This window comes from Copadichromis virginalis, linkage group LG7 (assembly GCF_057382275.1).
Source record: "Copadichromis virginalis isolate Kocher_CV1m ecotype Utaka linkage group LG7, C_Virginalis_male_GT1.1, whole genome shotgun sequence".
NCBI lineage: Eukaryota > Metazoa > Chordata > Actinopteri > Cichliformes > Cichlidae > Copadichromis > Copadichromis virginalis.
Genome location: NC_140624.1, coordinates 14,765,335 through 14,790,547, shown reverse-complemented (window position 1 = coordinate 14,790,547; position 25,213 = coordinate 14,765,335). Strand labels below are relative to the sequence as shown.

At 40.6% G+C, this 25,213-nt stretch overlaps 2 protein-coding genes across 5 annotated transcripts in view; one reads left to right on the top strand and one right to left on the bottom strand.

Annotated features, from left to right (window-relative positions):
• Positions 1–258: 258 nt before the first annotated feature.
• On the top strand, positions 259–7,375 carry LOC146704685 (acyl-CoA Delta-4 desaturase-like). The gene is made up of 13 exons (XM_085461983.1): positions 259–506; positions 954–1,217; positions 2,642–2,752; positions 3,037–3,234; positions 3,452–3,553; positions 3,622–3,747; positions 3,833–3,893; positions 3,980–4,056; positions 5,434–5,531; positions 5,745–5,841; positions 5,973–6,052; positions 6,545–6,670; positions 6,758–7,375. Exons 2-13 carry the CDS (start codon positions 1,008–1,010, stop codon positions 6,807–6,809), a joined length of 1,338 nt encoding a protein of 445 aa, XP_085318109.1. The 5' UTR covers positions 259–506; positions 954–1,007; the 3' UTR covers positions 6,810–7,375.
• Positions 7,376–7,435: 60 nt separating this feature from the next.
• eps8l2 (EPS8 signaling adaptor L2) overlaps positions 7,436–25,213 on the bottom strand; it is a 29,236-nt gene continuing 11,458 nt past the window's right edge. For 2 of the 4 annotated variants that reach the window (XM_085461980.1, XM_085461978.1), the window contains 17 exons: positions 24,973–25,134; positions 24,504–24,653; positions 23,561–23,640; positions 23,352–23,461; positions 23,186–23,256; positions 22,946–23,072; positions 21,902–21,990; positions 21,735–21,809; positions 20,847–20,995; positions 19,641–19,809; positions 19,517–19,551; positions 19,310–19,415; positions 18,955–19,077; positions 10,690–10,756; positions 10,417–10,570; positions 9,465–9,597; positions 7,436–8,410 (listed from right to left, as the gene is read on the bottom strand). In XM_085461980.1, the coding sequence (XP_085318106.1) occupies positions 8,333–8,410; positions 9,465–9,597; positions 10,417–10,570; positions 10,690–10,756; positions 18,955–19,077; positions 19,310–19,415; positions 19,517–19,551; positions 19,641–19,809; positions 20,847–20,995; positions 21,735–21,809; positions 21,902–21,990; positions 22,946–23,072; positions 23,186–23,256; positions 23,352–23,461; positions 23,561–23,640; positions 24,504–24,653; positions 24,973–25,134 (1,878 nt within the window). In that variant the 3' untranslated portion in view covers positions 7,436–8,332. The remainder of the gene's footprint in view (positions 8,411–9,464; positions 9,598–10,416; positions 10,571–10,689; positions 10,757–18,954; positions 19,078–19,309; positions 19,416–19,516; positions 19,552–19,640; positions 19,810–20,846; positions 20,996–21,734; positions 21,810–21,901; positions 21,991–22,945; positions 23,073–23,185; positions 23,257–23,351; positions 23,462–23,560; positions 23,641–24,503; positions 24,654–24,972; positions 25,135–25,213) is intronic. The other 2 variants (XM_085461979.1, XM_085461981.1) reach the window with 2 other exon arrangements.

The following is a 25,213-nucleotide window of genomic DNA, read 5'->3' as shown; positions in this document are numbered from 1 at the left end:
AAATTGCTTTCTCTGAAAGACAATGAGCAAATGATAGTCATGCAAAGTGAGTGCACATTATAAGACCAGGGACCCCTCTTCCTTCCTTCCCAATGACTTATTTTCAAACCCACTGACTCATCGACCATTAACTTGGACAAGGAGTAACATCAGGCATCACTAAGAGGCTTCACTTATTGTATTTGCAAATTCGTTGGTTGCACTGTATTTTTTTAAAAAGAAGAAGAAGAAGAAGAAGAAGGGAGAAACAAATGGCTTATACCACATCAAACAAAGTTAGAGCCATTAAACCGGTTGCCCTTTCTGAATTAGAAAATGTGCAGGGAGCTTATTGAGGCCACCCTGGCCAGCGGGGGGGGATATACTGAGCGCCGATTGGCCCAGACACCCTCGAATGATCTGCTTGGAGTTTGTACTTGATGATCGCTACATAAAGTGGAACTGAACCTTTTTAACCGCTCTATTGTGACTGAAACCCGATGAGAAGAAGTTGAAAGCCGGATGCTGTAAGTTAACATTCATCCTCTTCGTGTTATTGCCTGCACGGACACCCACCCTTGTTGTTTAATTGTTCAGTTGTGGGACGATTAATCCGTTTTGGTGGCGCTTTAGTCACTTTTGTGTTGGGTTTTTACACGTTAACCTCGACTGGACTTTTTCCAGCCTGTGCATTCACGTATAAAACAAACTTATGTGCTGAGTATCGATGCATCTGGCGGCTAGGTTGATGTTTAATGTCGACACAAAATCTTGGAGCTTTTGCTTCACCAGCAGCTTCAGTTGGAGGCTGTGGGATCTCATGAATTATTAATGAGGATGTTGCACTCTTCTTTGTTTTCCTTGCGCTACATTCGGTGTATTAAACTCAAGAAAACACTAGCATCAAACTACATCTTCCCTGCGTGTGCTGCTCCTTGCGTAAACGGTTAAAAGGGCCCCTTTTTTACACCCAGGTCGGACTGGCACTTTAGAGCTCAGGTGCATTCAGACCAGAGGCAGCGGTGAGGATGGGACGTGGAAGCCAGCAGACGGTGCCGGGAGAGCCGGACAGTGGGAAAGCTAAAGGCGTTTACACCTGGGAGGAAGTGCAGAGCCACAACAGCAGGAATGATCAATGGCTGGTCATCGATCGAAAGGTTTACAACATCACTCATTGGGCCAAAAGGCATCCAGGAGGGTTTCGCGTCATCGGCCACTATGCTGGAGAGGATGCCACGGTATATTACGTTTATATGTTTTATGTACTTTCCTTGAAAATAAATTCAGAATGCACGGGCTTGTGCATTTATGTTTGCTTGTTTTTATTTTATTTTTAATAATATGAAAGTTGTGGTGTTTATGAATACCACCTAAATATTGTGATTAACTACAATTCTGGGAGTGAGAACGTGTTGGAGGTGGACCACGGTTTTTTTGTTTTGTTTTTTTAACTGTTAAACGGTTAAAAAAATTCCGGTATTTACACGACTGTAAATGACTTATTGGCCTATGATCGATTCATTTTGAGCCAGAAACAAACATTGCTGTCAGGTACAAAGAAACTTTTTTGGGAATTTTATATATCCTTTATTTATCAAGGTAAAAAGTGGCACTGACATTAAAAATGTCTAAAAGATACTTTCAAAAGAGGTCATTGCTTTTCATATTATATAACCCTTTCATAAATCCTGTTTACCGATATAAGCAAATATATTAAACATAAAAAACACATGCTGTACAAACACTGGAATTGGATCCATGGATGGCTCCACAGAGCAGATGGCACTGGACACTATTTAAACTCTTTAAGTCTACTTTTTACTCTGCTTAATCGTACTGGCAAGTATAGTTACTAATATACTTGAAATGGACACATTCCTGGGTATTAAATAGTCATTCCAACATTTCTGTCAGAGCTTTCATTCATGTAATAATCTCTTAGATCCTCAGAAAAAACACTTTTAACTGTTCTGGGGTGAGTAAGGGAGATCATGCATCTCCACACCTCTGGAGGAGACCTCCTATCAGAGATCAACTCTGTGTTAACAGTTTTATCTTAATCTTAAGACACACATTTTCTCTATCTTTCGGTTGTTCTTAGTGGTCTTACTGTTTTGTTAATTGGCATTTAATTTTATCAGTTGATCTTTTTCTATCTACTACCTACTAATTAATTTTTTATGGATACTGATCATGGCTGTAAGAATATTTAGACCTTCTACAACACAAAGCCAGCAAGTCTTTCTCCCACTGTGTCTCTTTCTTTCTGCATATATTTGTGAATGCTGTTGTTAAGAAAAACATGCTTGGAATTAATTTGATTCACTTGATATTTACTTTAAATATGTCCTGCATGAAAAGTAGTTTACACACCAGTCTACAGTCTACACCTGGACCTTTTGCCACTCCTTACATGTCTATTCATTCTTTGGAGCTCTAACAGAACGAGAGTTCCCCTTTGAGGTTTTATGAATAATGATTCATGAAAAATAAAAATAATACCGGTGGTAGTAAACTTGTTTTTACGCAACATGGTTGCAAATACATAAGTATGTTTACCAGAGGTTTCTTTTTGATTTTGTGACCCCTCAGAAGGATCAAAACTATTTTCAACCACTAAATAATTTCTACTAGCTTACATTTCCAATTTTCTCTCTTTCAGGAGGCATTCACTGCTTTTCATCCTGATTCCAAGTTCGTGCAAAAGTTTCTGAAGCCGCTGCTGCTTGGAGAGTTGGCAGCAACAGAGCCAAGTCAGGACCAAGACAAAAATGTGAGCCTTTGATTCCCTGAATAAAGGACCTTGTTTAGATGCGGAACAGAAGTAGGCCAGCCTTTTCACAGATCTGAATTCCTATTCATGCATTTTACAGTGCTGGGAACAGCTGAGATTCCTGATGCTCAGGTTTCATTGCCGGGTTTAATGCCTCGTTTCTCTGAATCAAAACCTAAAACGGCTAAAATGCAAACATTTTTCTTGATTTCACAAGTGTCACATTAGTACATAACATCCTCTCAGCTTTACAGAACTGTTTGTTTCTTCTTCTCTGAACCCAGGCAGCCATCGTGCAGGATTTCAAAACCTTGCGAGCTCAGGTAGAGAAGCAGGGTCTGCTTCAAGGTCAGCCTTTGTTTTTCTTCCTCCACCTCGGTCACATCGTGCTGCTAGAAGCCCTCGGATGGATGCTTGTTTCAATGTGTGGGACGGGCTGGATACCCACCTTACTGTGCTCGGTGATTTTAGCAACCGCTCAGGTAATTCAGACATAAACTTTAAATGGATCCTAATATGTATTTCCTTATTTTCTGACATATACACTTTTACAAAGGTGGATGCTTACATTAAACACAAAGTTTGAGATAATGAGATAACTAATCCTCAACCTTCGTCAGTAAGAGGATTAGTTCTATTGTAGTAGAATCTCAGAATAAACCAGCCAAAAACATCACATAATGCTTGCTACTTCTTTAGGCGCAGGCTGGATGGCTGCAGCATGACTTTGGTCACCTGTCGGTCTTCAAAAAGTCCACCTGGAACCACGCTGTCCACAAGTTTGTCATTGGTCATTTAAAGGTAACCTCTCTCAGTTATATTCTTTTCATATAAATTAAACACAGGTATTAAAAGATCGATTTTCTCAGGGAGCTTCGGCCAACTGGTGGAATCACAGACATTTCCAGCATCACGCTAAACCCAACATCTTCACCAAGGACCCCGATATCAACACGCTGGACACCTTTGTACTTGGACAGACTATACCAGTGGAGGCAAGTAGCACAGCACTAATGTTTCTAATTTCTTCAGTCATATGATCCAACTTCTCATCACCCTCTGTTTACCTCTGTGTTACAGTACGGGATAAAGAAGATCAAGCACATGCCCTACAATCACCAACACCAGTACTTCTTTCTCTGTATGTTTCTTCAGAGTCATTTAACAAGAATAAAAAACTATGACAGCTTTGTTTTAAAAAGCCTTGTCTTTTTTTTTCTCTTTCAGTGGGACCTCCGCTGCTCATTCCAGTTTTCTACAACTTTAATATAATGCACACCATGATAACCCGGCGATACTGGCTGGTAAGCTCTCAGCCTCTGAGTGGTGTAGTGCAGTTTGTATAATTATTTTCCATTTGATGTATCAGGCTGTATTTAGCCTAGCAAAGGAAACGTGAGCTTAGAGTGCTAAAGAAAAACATTACAGTAAAATCAGAATAGCACAGGTGGTAGCAAACACACAGTTTCTCCTCATTTTCAGAGGCTTAAACTACTAACTGATTATTCTGTGACAAATTAACCAGATAAAAGAACGAAAAGCAAAGTTCATTTCAAATATTGAACTAGCATTTAGTAGCTTTTCATTGTTTTTTAAATATTAAGCCCAAACTGATGTCACTGCAAGGGAAGGAGGCCGGCCATCATTTACACCTATCAGAGAGACAGCAAAAACTTTAGGAGTGCCCAAATCAATGATTTGAGACATATTCTTAGAAAGAATGAGTGGACAGCCGGCTCAGTAACACCAAAAGACCTGAAAGATCACAGAAGACAACTGAAGTGCACGATGGCAGAACTATTTCCATGGTTACGAAAAACAGCCGTAAAACATCTAACCAAGTCAAGAACACGCTCGAGGAAGTTAAAGTATCATTGTCAAGGTCTGTGATCGAGACACACCTTTGTGAATGAAAATACAGAGGGTTTAAAACAAGATACATACAGCAGATTATGCTTAAGAACTGGAAGACCAGACTATGCCAGAAATTATGTGAAAAAACCTGCAAAGGTCTGTAAAAATCTTTGGACAGATGAAAACAAGAAGAACTTGTACCAGAATAATGTGAAGAGAAAAGTATGGAGAAGGAGAGAAACCCAATTGTCTGTCAAATATGGTGAAGGCAGTGTTATGCATGAACCTGTATGTCTGCCAGTATCCCCACTGGTGCTTAGTGAAACAGGAGTTTCTCAAGGCAAAGAATGTGAAATTCCTCAAGTCAGTCACCTGATCTCAGGCCAACAGAGCAGCTTTTCATTTACTGAAGACAAAAGTGGAGGCAGAAAGTGACGCAGACAGCAGCTGAAGGTGTCTACAGTAAAGGGATAGCAGAGCATCTATGCTAATCTTCCAATTGTCATTGGCTGCACAGGATTTTCATACACGTACTAAAAATATTGCTTATATTAAATAAAATTGAAGTAGTTTGTTAGTTTAATTTTGAGCCTCTGAAAATAAAGGACTGCGTATGAAATGGCTGTAATTCCCAAACAGTCAATGCAACATTTTTGTTAAACCTCTTATGACAGATGAAGGGCTGCACTGTGTTCTGATCAGAGGCAAAACTACAAAAAATGTCCAATAAATTATGGACCCAATTGTACAAATACGATAGTGATGAATTATGACTCTTGTTAAGTAAGACATTATATAAATCATATGAATGTTCTTGTCTTGTGAAGGATTTGGCTTGGGCCATGACATACTACCTCCGCTACTTCTACTATTATGCACCTCTATACGGCGTGTTTGGCTCAGTGGCGCTCTTTTTTTTTGTCAGGTAAATATTTAGAAAGAGAATTAACCAAAGCATTATGTGATTGCTCTTCCTAATAAGGCATACTTTAGTTGTTACACTGTCTTAGATTAGATTCTGGGTGAAAGAGTCACCTGGTCCTATCAGTTGTAGTATACCTTATTAGGAAGATTTTTTTCTATTCTTTCCGTTATCCCTTCTACAATGAAAGTTATCATGTTGTTATTCATTTTGCAGGTTTTTGGAGAGTCACTGGTTTGTGTGGGTGACTCAGATGAATCACATACCGATGGACATTGATCATGAAAAGCACAAGGACTGGCTGACTATTCAGGTACCTGTACCTATTTTACCAGCAAGGTTGTGCAAAGGTTTTGGACACTTTGATTCTTCCATCGCCCAATCCTCATAAATGTCCCTGTATCACAAATATTGATCTTATTTAGGCTTTTTTCTCGTCTTCAGTTACAATCCACCTGTAATATTGAGCAGTCCTTCTTCAACGACTGGTTCAGTGGGCACCTCAACTTTCAAATCGAGCACCAGTAAGTGAAATGAGTGCAGCAAATGCAGACAAATGTATGTTCAGTGTGCTTTCACAAAGTCGAGTACTAGGATTAAAATAGAAACAACCATTTTGCAGACACAAGCAGCAAATGTCCATAAAACCTCTCTGAATCAGGAACTAGAATCAAGCATCACGCTTGTTGTAAATATAGAAAAAAATGGTGAAAGAGTGGTGTCATCACATGCTAAAGTCAGGCCTCCCCATTTAACCACTTGTGAAACTGCCTCTAATGGCAGCTCTGTGGGGGGGAGCACACACACACACAGACATGGAGTCACATTCTGTAAACACAGTTTTTCTGACAGAACTTTTTGTAGGAGCCCAGTCTGCATGCATCGTTCCAGTGCCTTCATAATTTAACAGCTGTCATTAATATGAAATTGTTTGGCAACATAGAGAGACTTTAAAACACAAATTCTCAGACGCTATCATATCTGACAGAAGCTTCCTGTTTCTTTTCTCTCTCAAGCTTGTTCCCTACCATGCCGCGCCACAACTACCACCTGGTGGCGCCACAGGTCCGCGCACTCTGTGAGAAACATGGGATTCCTTACCAGGAGAAAACTTTGTGGCGAGGCCTTGCTGATATTGTCACGTAAGTATTATCATAATGGAGCATTGACGAGGTTGAAAACACACACAGACACTTACTTGTTTTTCCTATTTTTTTTCTTTTCATCAGGTCACTGAAAACCTCAGGAGACCTCTGGCTCGACGCTTACCTCCATAAATAACAGACTGCATTTCCTTCACTGATGTAAAAGGAGTGTTTTTCATTTTTGCATCAAAAAAACCCAACTAATTGTATCTGTCTGATTATTAAAATCAAGCCACTAGTGGGGGAATGACCTTTCTTATTAATGCTATTGTTAAGTCTGGGGTTCTCGTAAGTTGCCTTTGAGTGTCTTGATCAACAGTAGCCATTCTTTTTCAGTTTAGTCAATTTGGCAGATAAAACATGATCATTTTATTGCTCAAAGGTGTGGTGAGGTAAAGCCATCTGTTGGCCATCCGTCCATTCAAAATTGAGAAGAATTGCATCTCCTCCTACAGTTTCATTCAGAATATAATCAATGATGTCCTAATTGGTCATTACACACACGGTGCTCTGGGGCCAAAGTCACATTTTTCATGTGAGCCAGATGAGCTACTATGTCACTGATGTTCTGGTTTCTCACAAACCACTATTTGTACAATATTAATTTCATTATTTTCTGTCAAAATTAAAATTGTAACCACTTTAAAATGCAGCTCTTGTTATTCTGTTTCAGTTTACAATAAATAAACTGTGCTGACTGTTTCTGGTCCTCTGGTAAAATTGATCCAATGACAAACACAAGAACCATACTGACAAAAGACATACAATTAAGACCGAGTTTATTTATTCATTTTTGAATCATTGTCTTTTTAAAAACTATATACACCCGCTTGAACGTTTCTCTAAATCTCCACTTATTCATTACCAGGATTTACATATCTACTGCACATACTGCTTGTTATTCTGGTGCTTGTGCAGCTTACACTGCAAAACGCCTTGCTGCTAAGAACATGTTAATGGCAGCGTCTCACTTTTACAGACAAAATCTTCATGCAGAATTGTTGCTTGCTAAGTTTGCCAGAATGTCTGAAACCTGATTAGCAAGAATATTTGTTTTAATACTTAGTGTTGATGAGCATTAACCAACCAGGCTGAGAAAATGATACCTGCTAGAAGTAACACAGAGCATGTCTATCTTTTTTTTTCTTTTTTAACTCCTGTAAACAGTTACATGAAAACAGTTGGCCATATATCAGAAAGCATGTCAAGCATTCTGGCACAGATTTTAAAACACAATCGCTAAAATCTACTTTTTTAAAGGTATTTTAGTAAACAGCCTCATTGTTGATGGTGAGCATGAACATTAACTGCACTGCTCATACAAATATGTACATTACATGCAAGTCATGCATACACGTGCTCACACGCACACCGAAGTGTACGTAAATTCATAAGCTCCTTTTTTCTTGTGTTTAGCAGAAATCTTTGTTGAGAAAATTTAAGGAGACAAAGAGAAAAAATGCAACACAATTAAGAAAAAAACGCTTCAAAACATACACGTTGGATGATACAAAATAAATATACAATTAAAGACATACACAATATTTCAGTATTTGCCAAGGCAGATCAGAATTAACTGTAGATTGATTGAAGAAGCTGGTGCACTTAGAAAGCTGTGAAGGAGCTAGATGACTAGATGAATTGTTTAGGTCAACAGGCTCAGTCTTTGCTGCCGGAGTCGATCCTCTCCTGCCGCCGTGTCAAGATCTCCTGCAGCTCTGAGGTTCCACCGCTCTGCTGTAAAGGAAGCATTGGTGTCTCTTTAAATATCGTTTGATGCTGAAGATGTCAGATATACAGACTTGCATATATTTACAAAGCAGTAGCTTTAGGATTTGTTTTCTTCTAAATACAGTTCCAAAGTTCCTGTGTCCATTTTAAATGAGGCACCTGCACAGACACCATGCTAACGCTAAGCTAGCCAAGAACCCAGGGTGACATTACCTGAGTGAATGCCAACCCCAGCCCAGCAGCTAGATGCTGAACTTCAACAATAAACAAGCAGATGATCAGTCAATCTGCAGCTTCAGTTTCTACCTGCTCATGTTTCTAAAGTAGAATCACTGAGGTGTTTGCTTTGAAGTCTTTTTGTGCTCGTTTTCATCTTTGCTTTTTGCTGTCGACTGTGTTCATTTCAATGCAGCGCTGTCTGAGGTTCAATTCTTCATTCTCCTACAGAGAGTCCTCAAATTTTCCTATTGTTTAAATTACAATATTTTCAGCAAACGATAAAACCTACAAATTTCAAATTATTCAGACTAAACAGTTTAAAATAGGCTTTAACTTATTTGTAAAACACCGCGTTCCATTTTTAATTTACATTTTTCTGCAGCATCTCATTGCTGTGAATAAACTCAGTGAAAGATCCAGTTGGTGGTTCAGGAATATACCACACTGCATTGCAATATATATTTACATTCGTAATTTGAGGTTATTAATCTACTTTGTCATTTTTTGTAACTTTTTTGATTACACTTTTGTGTAGCTGTGATTATGAAGAACATGTTAAACTGACAAATTCTTTCTACTTAGTACGGTCTCCATCTCAGTGAGTACATCCACTTTTTATGGCTGTATGTACATTAAGTATAGAGCGTGAATCACTATGAATCTGAAAGCTGACAACAGATTTTACATGCATCTACTTGACTTAACAATCTTGGAAAATTACTGAAAGTTAAAAAGTGGGCATTTTTCATACAGCATCTAAAGGCTGTCAGATGTTCAGCAATGAAAGCACATCTATCAAATGAAACAGCTGTGTAAGCAGTGTGCTGCTGAGGGGACTGACCTCTAGCTGTTCTTTCTGCACGGTGACCAGTGAGAAGACGCGACTGCCTTCATCTCCACAAACAGCCTTCAGTTCTTCTTTGTTCAGGGAAAACAGCTGAGCCCCAGTCAGGATCCCCAGACAGTCAACAGTTCTGCAGAAAACAGTCACACAATTAAAAGACAGTATTTACTAAAACAACATTGCTTCCAAAAGAGAGCACACTGCTAAAGGACCATTTAAAAAAATGTATCCCATTATAACAAAGCATGACAGGAAAAGATACGTATCATCAATAATATTATTCACATTGTCATTTCCTGCACCTGGGTCACGTGACAGGCTCACTGAGACATGTTGCTATACTTAGACACAGCTTAGCTTTGTGCTAAATGCTAACTAGCCACATATGCCAAGGTGGTAACGCTTATATGGTTACAGAGTAACAAGGCAAACAGACACAGCCACCCCACTCTGCATCTGTTCATAAAATAAAGAAAACCTTTAATCACTCCTTTCTGGCATCTCTGTCTGAACTTAAATAGATCGCTTTTTTGCACCAGACTACACCTCCAGGCTAACACCTTTTAAGCCACTAGAGGTCAGTAAAGACATGAAATTCAGCAAGTGATACTCAAGTTGCTGTCTAGGACCTAATATTTATCAAATATAAGAAATACACATTAAAAAGACAATAAATCCTCTTTCTTTCAAATTATTTCTTTTCAAACCAACTGACTTATTTACTGTTTACTTGGAACAAGGATGCACAGAGCGAGATGATGCAAATTCTTTGCAAAAAAGGCTCATACTGCACCAAACATCTACTTAGCGAATTAGAAAATTTGTTATGCACCCTATGTGGAGCTTAACAAATGATTTGGCCCACAAGCCGTGAGTTGTTTATCCCTGCTTTTAAGGCGTAGGGAGGTATTTTGATTTGGTGGATTAGTGAGAGTTGTGGGTAACTTACGATTTTGAGAAGCCTTTTGAATTGAGCCATGCAGTCACTTGATCTGGCTTTGAGCTAGATTTGAGCAGGACTTGAGCGCTGGCTGACGGTCGTTCCACGTGCAACTTCCTTGGGGGCTGCTTGTTATTGATTTTAGTCAGCAGCTCCTCTATCACTGCAGCATGGAAATATGATGGAGACAAAAGTCAGAGCAAGAACAGCTACCTCTTAAAAAAACAACAAACAGGGGGAAAAAAACATAACTGGAATTTCTGATTACTTTTTAACCCTTACTTTCACTCTTGGGTCTTTCCTTCTTGAAGCTATTTCCAGGGCTTCGGGAGGACGGGCTGCAACCTTGCTGCACACACAGAAACACAAACACAGGTCATGAGAAAGCAATCAAAGCCAGCATTATTCCAAAAAACTGGTTTGTCTTTTATCTCATTCTGCTTGACTAATTCTTGCCAAGTAGCCAAAAGCAAAGTACGTGTGGGAGGTTCTCACACATAGACAAGTGTTTGCTGGAGGGCATTTCTTTAAGCAAGCAGCAGGTACCTATAAGAATGCAGCGTAAACTTTTCTTATTTACGAGACCACTTTATTACAGCTCTATCATGAAATGATAACTTGACTTTAATCCCGGAAGTATCCTGTGAAAGAAAATCATATCCAGCTAGTGATAAAGAAACCTTGACCTTTCTCGTAAGCTTATAGGGATAATTAGTTATTGTCGTCCTGGAATCCATCACAACACCTTTTAGACAATACATCTGGGCTTTTTCAGAGGTGGGAAGTAACAAAGTACAAATACTTACAACTTTTTATTTTTATTCTTTAAATGTTTTTTTACACAGATATCTTTAGTTTCTACTCCTTGGAAAAATTCCTTAGAATTTTGGTTCAGATGTATCATCTATGGCATTTATACTGGGAGTTTACAGGGAGTGCAGAATTATTAGGCAAGTTGTATTTTTGAGGAATAATTTTATTATTGAACAACAACCATGTTCTCAATGAACCCAAAAAACTCATTAATATCAAAGCTGAATGTTTTTGGAAGTAGTTTTTAGTTTGTTTTTAGTTTTAGCTATTTTAGGGGGATATCTGTGTGTGCAGGTGACTATTACTGTGCATAATTATTAGGCAACTTAACAAAAAACAAATATATACCCATTTCAATTATTTATTTTTACCAGTGAAACCAATATAACATCTCCACATTCACAAATATACATTTCTGACATTCAAAAACAAAACAAAAACAAATCAGCGACCAATATAGCCACCTTTCTTTGCAAGGACACTCAAAAGCCTGCCATCCATGGATTCTGTCAGTGTTTTGATCTGTTCACCATCAACATTGCGTGCAGCAGCAACCACAGCCTCCCAGACACTGTTCAGAGAGGTGTACTGTTTTCCCTCCTTGTAAATCTCACATTTGATGATGGACCACAGGTTCTCAAAGGGGTTCAGATCAGGTGAACAAGGAGGCCATGTCATTAGTTTTTCTTCTTTTATACCCTTTCTTGCCAGCCACGCTGTGGAGTACTTGGACGCGTGTGATGGAGCATTGTCCTGCATGAAAATCACGTTTTTCTTGAAGGATGCAGACTTCTTCCTGTACCACTGCTTGAAGAAGGTGTCTTCCAGAAACTGGCAGTAGGACTGGGAGTTGAGCTTGACTCCATCCTCAACCCGAAAAGGCCCCACAAGCTCATCTTTGATGATACCAGCCCAAACCAGTACTCCACCTCCACCTTGCTGGCGTCTGAGTCGGACTGGAGCTCTCTGCCCTTTACCAATCCAGCCACGGGCCCATCCATCTGGCCCATCAAGACTCACTCTCATTTCATCAGTCCATAAAATCTTAGAAAAACCAGTCTTGAGATATTTCTTGGCCCAGTCTTGACATTTCAGCTTGTGTGTCTTGTTCAGTGGTGGTCGTCTTTCAGCCTTTCTTACCTTGGCCATGTCTCTGAGTATTGCACACATTGTGCTTTTGGGCACTCCAGTGATGTTGCAGCTCTGAATGAAACGCTTGATTGTTCGATGATCACGCTTCAGAAGCTTTGCAATTTTGAGACTGCTGCATCCCTCTGCAAGATATCTCACTATTTTTGACTTTTCTGAGCCTGTCAAGTCCTTCTTTTGACCCATTTTGCCAAAGGAAAGGACATTGCCTAATAATTATCCACACCTGATATAGGGTGTTGATGTCATTAGACCACACCCCTTCTCATTACAGAGATGCACATCACCTAATATGCTTAATTGGTAGTAGGCTTTCGAGCCTATACAGCTTGGAGTAAGACAACATGCATGAAGATGATGATGTGGACAAAATACTCATTTGCCTAATAATTCTGCACTCCCTGTAAAGTGGGCTGGAGTGAGTGTAGGTGTTGTGGCCTTGGTACTTCAGCATCATGCTAGCTACAGAATAGCAGTGAGCATAAAGAAAGTAATGTTTTTTTTTAATGGTAGGCAATTTCAAATTCAGTGTTTCTATCAGCTCAACAAACATCAGCAAACACACAAACTGTTTGTGTGCAGCTTGTCGCACAGTGCGTTGCTAGCTAAATGTCCAGATGCTGTATTTCACAGGGAGAGAAAAGAGGGCAAGATAAGTTCATTCAGAGATGGAGAAAGATGTAAGAAAGCCAGGAGAGGAGAGGAAGAAGAAGGAAGAAAAACTTTGCATGAAAATACTCTGTAGTTTTTAAATGGGATAAAGAGGTTACTTTACAGTACTGTGGGGAATTTATAGTAAAGCACTGCGCTGGGCTGGTGCACAGTGGCTGTGGTGCTTATGGTCAGTTACAGCTTACATGAAGTAGACTAATTTCCATTTAAGATGATGATGTTTAGATTAATTAGCTGAATTCCAACTTTATACCAACTATATGCTGTCTAGTATAAAGAAACAGTATAATGTTAGTGTCGCAGATGGACATCACCCACCATAACTTGCGAAATTCAGTTGTGTAAATGCACAAAGAGCAGCACGTCAGCTGATCACAGCCCATAAACTAAGAAAATATACTGACGCTCACATTAATTATTATGATTTGTGATTCTTTCCCCACTCTGAGCCACTACAGAGATCTTAGAGTAATCTATCTATCTATCTATCTATCTGTTAGGGGTGCAACGATACTCGTATCGATATTGAACCGTTCGATACAGTGCTTTCGGTTTGGTACGCATATGTATCGAACAATACAAAATTTTTAATTTATTTTATCAACTTTCCTTCTGACGATGCTGTCTGTGTTGAGCGCTCAGTGGATCTGCGCTCGACAGTGCAGCCTAGGCGGAGTAGTCGAATGCAGATTAACTGAGCACAGGGCAAGCTAGCGAGACAGAAGTTAAGCTCTCCTTGCAACATGGCAAATTGAACCCCCCCCCCCATTCAGATCTGGCGTTTGGAATTATTTTGGTTTTCATGTGACGTATGACCCTGAAGGTAAGCGCGTCATGGACTAAAGTAAAACAGTATGTTGGATGTGCCACGCAATGCTCAATTACATGGGTGGGAACTAGTGTGTTAGCGCAGTTAGCTCGTTAATGTGTTAACGGAGATTTGCCCTGTTGTGGCGTTAACGTCATTTCAACGAGATTAACGCTGACTGCACTAGTGGGAACACAACGAATATGACTGCACGTTTACACTGACATCATCCTAGTGCAAAGACAAGTGGAAGCAGACAAAAACAACAAGCATGCATGCTACAAACTTTACCCGAGTCATTTAGACAGCCGTTAGCACATGATTCTCCTTATGGGGACCTGATATGTTTAATATTGTGGCGAGCTCAGACAAGGTGGAGACGGAGGTGTCGTTTGGTCTTGCTTCCCGTGAGCTAGCCAGGGAGCACAGCCGTTTATTGACATCTGCAGAAGAACACTGCCGCTAGCTAACTGCTCAGCACGGCAACCGCACAGCAGCAACAACAACAACACACAGGGCGCCCTCTGACCCCGGAAGGACACACCGTCGCAGCGAGAGGGCGTCACCCGTCACTATGGCAACATAAACAAAACATAACTGTACAAACAGAACCCCGAACAGCCCTGACCCGCTACATAGCCCCCACCTAAGGGGTCAGTCGTCTCCGACGACCCCATTGCCCCACACAAAGTCCTGCAAATGTCCAGGTGCCTTCTTTTGGCTCACCGGCCGGTCACGACCGGCGGGGGAAAAGTCACTCGGGTCAGAACATGGGGTGCCACCATCATCCCACTTCTGACACCAATGTGGCGAGCTCAGACAATGAGGAGACAGAGGTGTCGTTTGGTCTTGCTTCCCGTGAGCTAGCCAGGGAGCACAGCCGTTTATTGACATCTGCAGAAGAACACTGCCGCTAGCTAACTGCTCAGCGCGGCAACCGCACAGCAGCAACAACAACACACAGGGCGCCCTCTGACCCCGGAAGGACACACCGTCGCAGCGAGAGGGCGTCACCCGTCACTATGGCAACATAAACAAAACATAACTGTACAAACAGAACCCCGAACAGCCCTGACCCGCTACATAGCCCCCACCTAAGGGGTCACTCGTCCCCGACGACCCCATTACCCCACATAAAGTCCTGCAAATGTCCAGGTGCCTTCTTTTGGCTCACCGGCCGGTCACGACCGGCGGGGGAAAAGTCACTCGGGTCAGAACATGGGGTGCCACCATCATCCCACTTCTGACACCAATGTGGCGAGCTCAGACAAGGAGGAGACAGAGGTGTCGTTTGGTCTTGCTTCCCGTGAGCTAGCCAGGGAGCACAGTCGTTTATTGACATCTGCAGAAGAACACTGCCGCTAGCTAACTGCTCAGCGCGGCAACCGCACAGCAACAACACACAGGGCGCCCTCTGACCCCGGAAGGACACACCGTCGCAGCGAGAGGGCGTCACCCGTCACTATGGCAACATAAACAAAACATAACTGTACAAACAGAACCCTGAACAGCCCTGACCCGCTACAATATGCTGCTGAGAATATAGCCCAGAAGAAGCGTATAGTATAGCTTTTATTTTGGAAAGAGCCATTTCTCTGTAATAAACGCTCTTTTCCAAAGATGAGTGATTCCTCAATCAGATACAGGGCTCGCAAAATCGCTAGCCAGACGTCCCGGGGTTAGCGATTTTTCCAGTCAGGCTACCAAAATCTATCTGCCCTGCCCGTCGGGCTATTGTAGGAAGGAAAAATATATGTCAATGCTTTTGCATTCTTTCGGAAATGTAGCTGGGTAATTATGTCATTGGCATCGATGAGCCACTGTCAATATGTGACATATTGAAATCCCGTTTGAATTTGCGCTTGTTTTTTGCTTTTACTTTGCAATCACGCAAACTGTGTATAGAGAGCGACAGCACTGATTGGTGAGTGATGATAATTTGCGCACCAATTCCTCTGACATCGTCTTATCAATCGTTAGCTTACTATGCAAACATGACAAGTGAAATCTCCCGCAGCTTAAACATATGAGAGGTTGATCGCGCAGAGAATCGCTGACCGTTATGCCAGTGGTGTGTAAAAGCAGCAGGATATATATTTTAGTTCTGCTGAGCCAAATAAGACAGGTCAGGGTGAAGAAGTGACAGCCAAAGAAAAGCTTACCACAAAACGGAAAAGTTATGACAAATCAGTCTATAAGGCAAAAAGAAAGTGCAGCTTTATGGTTTCATGGACAAAAGAATTTCTGTGGCTGCAATATGACGAGCTATATAACCGGGGCTGCACATAAGTGGTCCGCAGGTGCGCATTCGCTGTCAAAAAAAAAAAAAAAAAAAAAAAAAACGCGCACAAGATATGAAGTTGCAACGCGTGTTTGCATACATAAGATTTTCTGGAGGAGGACAGACATTTGTTTAGAACTCTTAAAGATGTCGAAGAAGCTCCTTTAAGCAATTACTTTGGTGTTCCTCCACCTCCAAACAAATGTCAGAAGGAGTCCGAACCACAAAAGAAGCATGTATTCTCGGAAAAGTGGTTGCAGGAGGTGAGCTGGCTTCAAACAAATGATGAACGCACAGAGATGTGGTGCGGAATGTGCCGTGAAAATCCCACTCTAGCCCCCAAAACAGTGCTTTTATATGGACGCAAACGCGCATTGCAACTTCTTATCTGGTGCGCGTCTTTTATTTTGACAGCGAATGCGCACATGCGGACCACTTGTGTGCACCCGTGTAAATAACATGATGTTCTGCCGGGTGTGTTGTTGGTTTTCTCTCGATTTCTGAGTCGACAAGCGCCTTTGTTACTGGGACCAGTCATTTTAAGAAAGGCCCCCATTAGAACCCATGAGAAATGCAAGAAATGCATTATTGCTCAGTCTGCAATATCTTTCCCAGAACAAACACCAATTGCAAATAACATACTAAAAATAAACCTGAAAAATCTGTTTAGAACAGTGTACTATGTTGCAAAGAGTGAACTACCACTGGCAAAATTTAGCAGTCTTTGCAAACTTCAAAAAGCAAATGGCCTAGATCTTGGTTCCACTTGTCTCTTACCCGTGACTTCAGTGGAAATTTCAAATTCAGGATCTGACACAGACTGATTCATGTCCTACACAGTTCTTACAAGTTCATAGAAATTTCTGTTCAATTAGAACCAAGTATTTGAGTTGATGATTGTAATTTTTATACAATGTTGTAATTTGTTTTTCAACAATTTTTTGATTAATGTTTTGTTTCCTTTACAATATTATACTTTAATGTATAATATTGTAAAGGAAACAAAACATCAATCAAAAAATTTCTCTCTTTTTTATTCGGGCTACTTAAATTTATTTTGGGCTACCAAAAACTGAAGAGTCCCTGCCCGAAGGGCTACCAGGGATTTTGAAATTTTGAGAGCCCTGAGATATATTTATTTTTTTAATTACTTTTGTTTCAGCAACATTAAATTTAAAAACTGTACTTTTGAGTTAAAATATATATCTATAAGTTTAATAAATGACAAATTAAAAAAGCATGAACATTTTTTTTGTATCGAAAAAATATCGAAGCGTGACACCAAAGTATCGAACCGAACCGTGAATTTTGTGTATCGTTGCACCCCTACTATCTATCTATCTATCTATCTATCTATCTATCTATCTATCTATCTAGTATACTTTGCATAAAAACAGATAGAGAAGAATTTTGGTAGAACTGTCCTTCAAGGATCTACTTTTTACTTTCTTACTCTGAGTACATTTCAGAGCCTGTATTTTTTACTTTAACTTGAATAAAGAAGTTGATTTAGTACTTCAACTTTTACCAGAATATTTTTAACACAAGTATCTGTTCTTCTACTTAAGTACAAAAAGTCTGTACTTTTGCCTCCTCTGGTCTATGAAGTGAAGATAAGATTACAGCTAAAGTGACATGGCTCTGTACAGTGTAAACAAAGGTGAAGAAAAAAATGAAAAGTATTATTTGTCCTGTGGCTGCACTGAATTCTTTTATTATTGTTACTAAAAAAAAAACCCCACTAAAAAACACATTCTTTTTACAGACACATGAAAACATTTTCCTTCCTTTCTTTTTCCAAAGCAAAAAATGGAAACAAAACAATGGACCATTTTTTTAGGTATCTTAACCAAGGGTTGAGAACGGAAAAGAAAGGAAAAGAAAAGATCAAATTCCATGCAGCAGAAGCACTTATATGATCTTATTTTATTACACACATTGTTTTTCCTTGGCAAAGTCTGGCACTGACCAAAATGCAGCCTGACTGCTGAGAGCTCAGTCAGAAACCCTCATGCTGCAAGCAGAGCTGAGAAACAGGCTGCTGAGGCATGTGAGAAGTCACTCAGTGTGGCTATATTAAATTACACACTAGTTTAGACACAGAAGAATATCAAACAAAATAACATCTAAAAAGCTAAGATGCATGGGATTTAAAGGATAAAATAAAACCCAGATGTAGCCCATCCAGCTCATGATACTTCACAAATCACAGGTAAATCGTAAGTAATGCATGAAGTACAGAAAGAAAGTTACAAGTTTTGTTACAACAAACTAATTAAAATTCACTGAGAAGTCAATAGAGTCACATCCAGGACAAATTAATTACTAAAACCTGACCAGCGTTTTAGGAATAGCAGAGATTCTTATGAAAATAGAAACAACCCCTGTGACCTTGAACTTGAGTACAGTTTGGTTAAAGACCCATCAGGTGATCACTGTGTTTCACTGCATTCTGAGTAATACTCTAGCAGGAATAGCAATTCTCGCGAATTGTGGCGGGACGGATTCATGCCTCATCGTTGCCATTGCATGAGCTCATCGGCTCTTGGGCACGATGAACTAACAAGTCACTTTTGTTTCATGACATGAGATGCCATTGGTAACAGCTATGTTTTTCACAAATTACTATCAATCTAATCTAATCTGTTATCGTGAATGCTTTATAGCAGTCAGATGGACTTCAGAACTGTGGTGTCATGACTAGGAAGGATCTTAAACTTTGGGTAAACAATAAAGTCTAAACAGTCAAAAGTGTGTGTTTTATTCGTTTTCAAATAGAACCAAAAAAGAGTTTTAAAAATGCAGACGGGCGGGTGTTGGTCACCTGGTAGGAGTAGGGGACCTCTGGCTCTTCTATTGTCACAACATCCAGGATGTTATATGGGACATAGCCGGCTTGCCCGCTGCGGTTCCGTAGTTTCCACCACTGTTTTTCATCCTCTAACACCTGCAAAAGACAGTTCACGCATTACTCCACTGTACTGCAAATGGTGACAGACGCTTGACCTGTGCACAGCTGAAATTGGTTTGCTACCATTTGTGTTTTAGCACCATATGACGGGTTTACAGGTAACACACTCCCATTCAGCAGATAAAATGTCCAAGTTAATGAGTAAAACTATCAAATTGGTTGAAATTACAAACGTCAAATGAAGGACAAAAGAATATGTCATTACAACCTCGAGGACTTCATCCTGCAGCACTGACAGCTCGTTGGCATTCCGCGCGACAAAGCTGTAGCGAATTTTGGCATATTTGGGGGCCTGAGGGATCCCATTGTAGGACCTGTGGAGACACATGGTGTCAAAGTTTTATATTTTGTGATATCGCATGTGGAAAAACACCAAAAAATAAATAAAAATTATGTGGAGGACCTCATTACTTACCCATTTAAGGGGCTTGAGGGATGAGGCCTGTAATACTGAAAAAGAACCAAAAATAAATAAACAAATTTACAGATACCGGCATTTATTTTTTCCACAGGTAGGGAACATTTAATAAAAGCCTTACATCCTCAGGTTTGTGTTTACTGTAAGTTGGGCTTGAGGGGGAAGCTAGGGGGGCAGAGGGTCCTTCCGTTTCCCACGGGGATGTCAAGAAAAGATCCGCCGGCGGCTCCCAGCCGTTTCGAAACTTCGGGTAATAAGGAGGAGCGCACTGATCCCTCGGCCACTCGGCTCTGCAGGAAGACGAGTGAAGGGATGGTCAAAAAAATTGCACTTGAGCTACTCTACTGTGGAGACAGAGCTAGCAGTACCAGTGCAGATGCTGAACTGGTCATTGCTGTTCATGGGGAAACTGCCATAATGTTCAGGGGGTGCTAAACTTCTTCATCCATCCAAATCTATGAAATCAGATCTCACTGCACAATGAAAAATGATCATAATTTGCTCAAATTTTTTTTTAAATTTTCAAGGTGTTTTGCGTCCTACAAATGCTAATTAAGACAGGGGATATATCATTAGAAGAAAATGCAGATTTTCATCTGAAAATGCTTACAGTATGTTGAAGGTAACCGTAACACTGTAGATTTATAAATATATTATAAATATATTTATTCTTAATTTTAAACATATATGTTTTTTTGATGTTCTATTGAAAAAGCTGACTGTAAATATGAAAAATGACAGCATTACTCACATAATTTTAACTAGCTTACTATGACGTCTTGTAATGATTAGACATTAGGTCTATCGTACATGAACCTCTTAACTATTTTACAAACAAACAAGTACAAATTCCTTGCAGTTCTGCATGCTTCTGCAATTGAGGCAAATATGTAAGTACCTGCACCTGTTACTGTATGTCATGCTTGTGCCATGAAACACATTTGACACTGGGACAGATAATTTAGGATTACATTTACTATATTTAGATTTAGAATTAGGACACAATAACACATGCATGCATGACATAAGCCAGCTTTGGCTTCATTTAGTTTCAGTCTCTGTAGATTAGTTCAACTTTTAATTGTCATACCGGTATATCAAATTAAACATCGCTGCTAGAGTAAAACATCCTAAAACAACACTTTGCAGCCCTGTTTAGCTTTGTCGCTTCTTTAATTGCAACTGTAAAACGTAGTTCAGCATTTTACGCAGGACCACATGGTCACCCCGACCCCCCGCAGGGCAAGATTGCGACAAAAGAGATCCATGTCACAAGCACTGAATCATAACCAGAGTGTTTGTATCCATGACAACACCGCAAATATACCTGGGTCTGGTCCAACCTTCCCCAAGCAGTTCAAAGATGGTCATTTCTTTTGGTGTGAGGTGTCCCCGCAGGAAGTCAACAGCATCTTTACACAGGTGAGGAGACATGACTGAGCGCGGCAGGTCAGGACTTCCACAGCTCTGCAGCACCTGTAGATGCACCAAGTGTTTACAGCTGGCATAGCATTCACCATACAGAAGCATTACGGTGTATTACCTGTAAAGGTATCACTTAGAGCTCTTTTTACATTTTTTTTAAACAGTTATGCAAACTTGGTATTTGAGTGTTGAATTCAGCATGTAAACGTTTACCATTTTCACTTTACTGCACAAGTAAAAGTATTTAAAGAGGAAAAAAATCATTTTAAAATGTCCGAAATATTAAACTGCTCGGAATATTTTGAGTTTCCGTATTTTGACACCGTCCTTGGAGGACAACTAGCGGTCAAGGAGGCGTACTGTATGAGGCGTTTTCTTTTTCTCAGCTGCATAAAACCAATGTGTTCAAAGATTACTGCGCCATATAAACAGAGTCTGGTTTTGCGCTTCCATCCAGCAGTATCGAAGGTGTGGCAGAAGACTGTGGTTTAGAAAACCAACATTATGTAAGTGCAGCTGCACCTGTAGTATAGCTGAAAACCACGTTGCTCCAGTCTGGTGAGAGTTTAGTGGGTGTGTTACAAAGCTAAAATGCCTGATGGCAAAAATGCTGAACTGCTCTCATCTGTGAACTGAAAGAGGCCTAATGCGTTCCCATCAGATATGCCTGTGGGCTGAGCTCAGTCAATGCTAAGGCATCAAATGACAAAACTAACAGTAACATGCATGCATAGAGTATATTGTTGACTTTTGGGATAATCCACTTATGTGAGATCAGAAAAACTCTTACCAGCTCCAGAGGGCCAAAGAGGAAGTGAACCAGCTCAGATGCACTTGGGTTCTGTATGTGTTTCTTCAGTTTGGCCTGCAGGGAGCGCAGTGACAGACACACAGCAATGAGGCGTTGAAGAGACAACAGCTGATGAATGAGGGAGGCTAGGTGCTTTGATATCTCACCAAGAGGTTGAAGGCCAGTTTCAGTTTCTGCAGGCTATCAATGAACTCTGCTTCAGAGGGGGGCTTGGCTCGCAGGGTCAGCACGCCCTCTGCAAACAACCAATGCAACAATGACCACACACAGACTCCAGAGTTACCCGCCGGCCACACAGACACAATACAGATGGGACACAGTTTTCACTTTCTGGCCAGAGGTCAAAGTCATAAAAACCTGAATGCTCATCTAGTCAGAAGCTTATGGCTTTTGTTTCCAGTGAAATAAAAGACAATGACACAGAAATGGTAGTTAGCAGATAGCCTCAATCAGCTTTATAGATACAGGTCACCTTTGGCCAGAGAGTACGAGAGAACGTGGTGCAGCAGTGTTTCTCAACCTGAGCTCAATAGCTCACAGTTATGAGAGGTTCAGAATGACATTTGACTGATAATTCTTACCCAGATTAAGTGACAGTAGATAAGACACTGACCTCAAAGTTGAGAAACAAATTCTCAAAACGGAGAATTCGTCACTTCCAGCACACTTGACCACACATCGTTATTACCAGACGATGTGGATAAACTCACACATGTGCGTTTGTCTCCTGACCCCACACAAGGACAGTGTCGCATGTAATATGCACGTTACGCTTAACTGCACACGCGTGTTGACATAAAACATCACATCAGCGCCAGCGTTGGGCAGTAAAACATTACTCAGCAACATTTACAGTAATATTATTGCTTTGTGCAACAATCACAGGAGGCGACTGCTTTGACGTCACACACCACCGCCTCCAAGAGAGATCAAACAGAATATCGGTTTGTTTTGGTTTGCCGTCATTTTAAAGTGGAAGAATGCAATAATATTACTCCAGTTATAAGAGTTGCATAATGAGAATCGTATTACTTAAAAGAAGCCCAAAGTGGCCACTACTACAACACATACATCAGTGGATGAGAGTCCTTGGCCACAGAACACAAAGAGACACAAACATGGCGACGTGAGCAATATGAACATATTGTCACTGTGTTTGTGCCACCAGATGAGAAGAAAGGGAGACAGACCTGCTGGTCCTTTCTTCTTATTCTTCTTACTCTTGTTGCGCTGGTTGAGCTGAGCAAAGGCCTCTGCTGCCTTCTGCAGCCGTGCCACAAAGATCTCAATGTCATCCAGGGCACAGTTAAGGATTTGCTGAGGGGGACAAATGCTCAGGTTTAGGCTTTGAAGAATGTAGCTACATGAGACGTGAAAGGAGCAGCGTAGCATATTAGCAGGTGTCCCTGTGGATAAAGAAAGGCACTCACCACATCCTTCTCAATGCGCTGGGCCAGCTTTTCATGTGACTCTGAGTCACTTTGCCTGAAAGCTCGTCTGTCTACAAAGACAAAAAGAGACAAAAATGAATCAAATTGACCACTGAACAAAACATTTAGAATAAAAAGCGAGCCGTGGATGCGTGTCAAATCTCACCCTGTGTGTCCACGGCTGCCACTCGTCCCCTTGCGGCAGGTGGTGGGCCCTTAGGGGCCGACGGGGGGAGGATAGTCTCTCTGTGACGCTTCATTTTTTCCTGGTTCACCCTTAACGGGAAGACATGATGACAAGTTAGCTCGCGGCTAGTTACCTTCTCAAATGTGTCTTTGACTGCATGAGTTTACATATATTAGCACTAATCTCACTTCAGAGTCTGAGGCCTCATATTCTTCCCGTGCTTGACGTCTCCAATGGCACTGTCAATGTCTGCATGAACCATCTCAGCCTGAAGAAAGTGAGGGAGAGACACAAGTTAACATTAATATTAAAATATTCCCATTTAGTAGGTTCACTCTGAGCCATACCAAAAAAAAAGAGAAAAAAAAAGTTATTTCAGTGAGAGTGTGAAAAAGGTTAAACAACAAGACAAATATAAACTTATTTGACCAACTCACGTGGTTTAAAGTTTTACAGTACACTGAATTCACCTCTCTAAAGCATGTTAACACCTGCAAACTTTAATTCTCAAATCTGAAATATATCCAGATGTAAAGACGTGAAAGCTGCTGGCTCTAGACATTTTTAACAACACTATATCTGGTTTGTGTTGTTGGTTATGGTGATTTCTGTTTTTTCTCAAACACAATCCTCATGTGATAAAGCAAAGGTCACTCTAGTAAATCTTTATGACCCAGCGCTTTCTTGTCTAGTCTTAGCCAGGGCTAAAAGATCCAGCATTCTAATAAACCCATTTTTGACATTTAAACCAACAAAGAAGTCATTTCCCCCCTTAAATGGCCTGAAATAACAGGAAGTTAATCAAATAAGGTAACACAGAAATACTGCCTTTACTCCAACATGGAACATTGGCCCTTATATTCAAAATCAATCCCCAAAGCCTCATTCGGAGCCAGGAAACAACACTGACTAGTGGTGATTCTGAACTACACAGACATAATGTTATTACAGTGAGTTAACAGAGTTCCAGCTTCCTCCATACAAATATACAGGCTGCAAAGACAATAGTGCTGAAATCTGACCTGTAGTGCTCTGGTATCAGCAGCTAGGTTTTCTTAATGATATAAAACACAAAGCCATCCATCATGCAAAGACAATGTAATAATGTGGCGTATTCAAACAAAAACTCACGTCCACTTCGTCGCAGTGGAAAAAGTGGATGTCGGGTTTGTACTGATCCTTGTCCTGACACACGAGCAGCACCACGGAGGGGTAACGGGTCTGATTCAACACCGTCTGACACATGTGGATGGTTGGAAGAGGGAAGTTCTCCAACTCTTCCTGTAGCAGAACAACAAAAAGATAAGAAAGAGGTGGAAATAGGGAAAGAGCGAGACACCAACTGAGTACAAAATAATCAGACACATAGCCTTCTAAATGACTTGTACGAGAGAAAAGGCATAATTACAGGACTCTATTGTAGCATTGCAACGGAAAACAAAGTATATACAGCAAGTCTGACTGTGTTCAGGACTAACACAATGCAACAAGATTATTAATGTTGTTCATCTCCCTTGCCTGTCATTATTGGAACACAGAAATGTCGGTATTTCATGTTGAAATAATGTTCTGAGGTGTAAACAGATGCTTGGAGCTGTACCTGCGTATCACAATCCAAAAGTCTGACTGACTTGTCTGTGACCTGGAGGAGCATCTCCTGGGTCCAGATTTTGTCTTTTGAGTCCAGAAGAATCAGTTTCTTGATTGCATCATCCACTGTGGCGATGGACTCTGTCTTGTCCATAACAAATGTGGAAAGATGCTGCAGAGAAAACAGTTGTTGGTGACTTAGTGTGTTAGTGGAAGTCAACTAAAAACAGCACCTGCACTTGAAGCTGTGC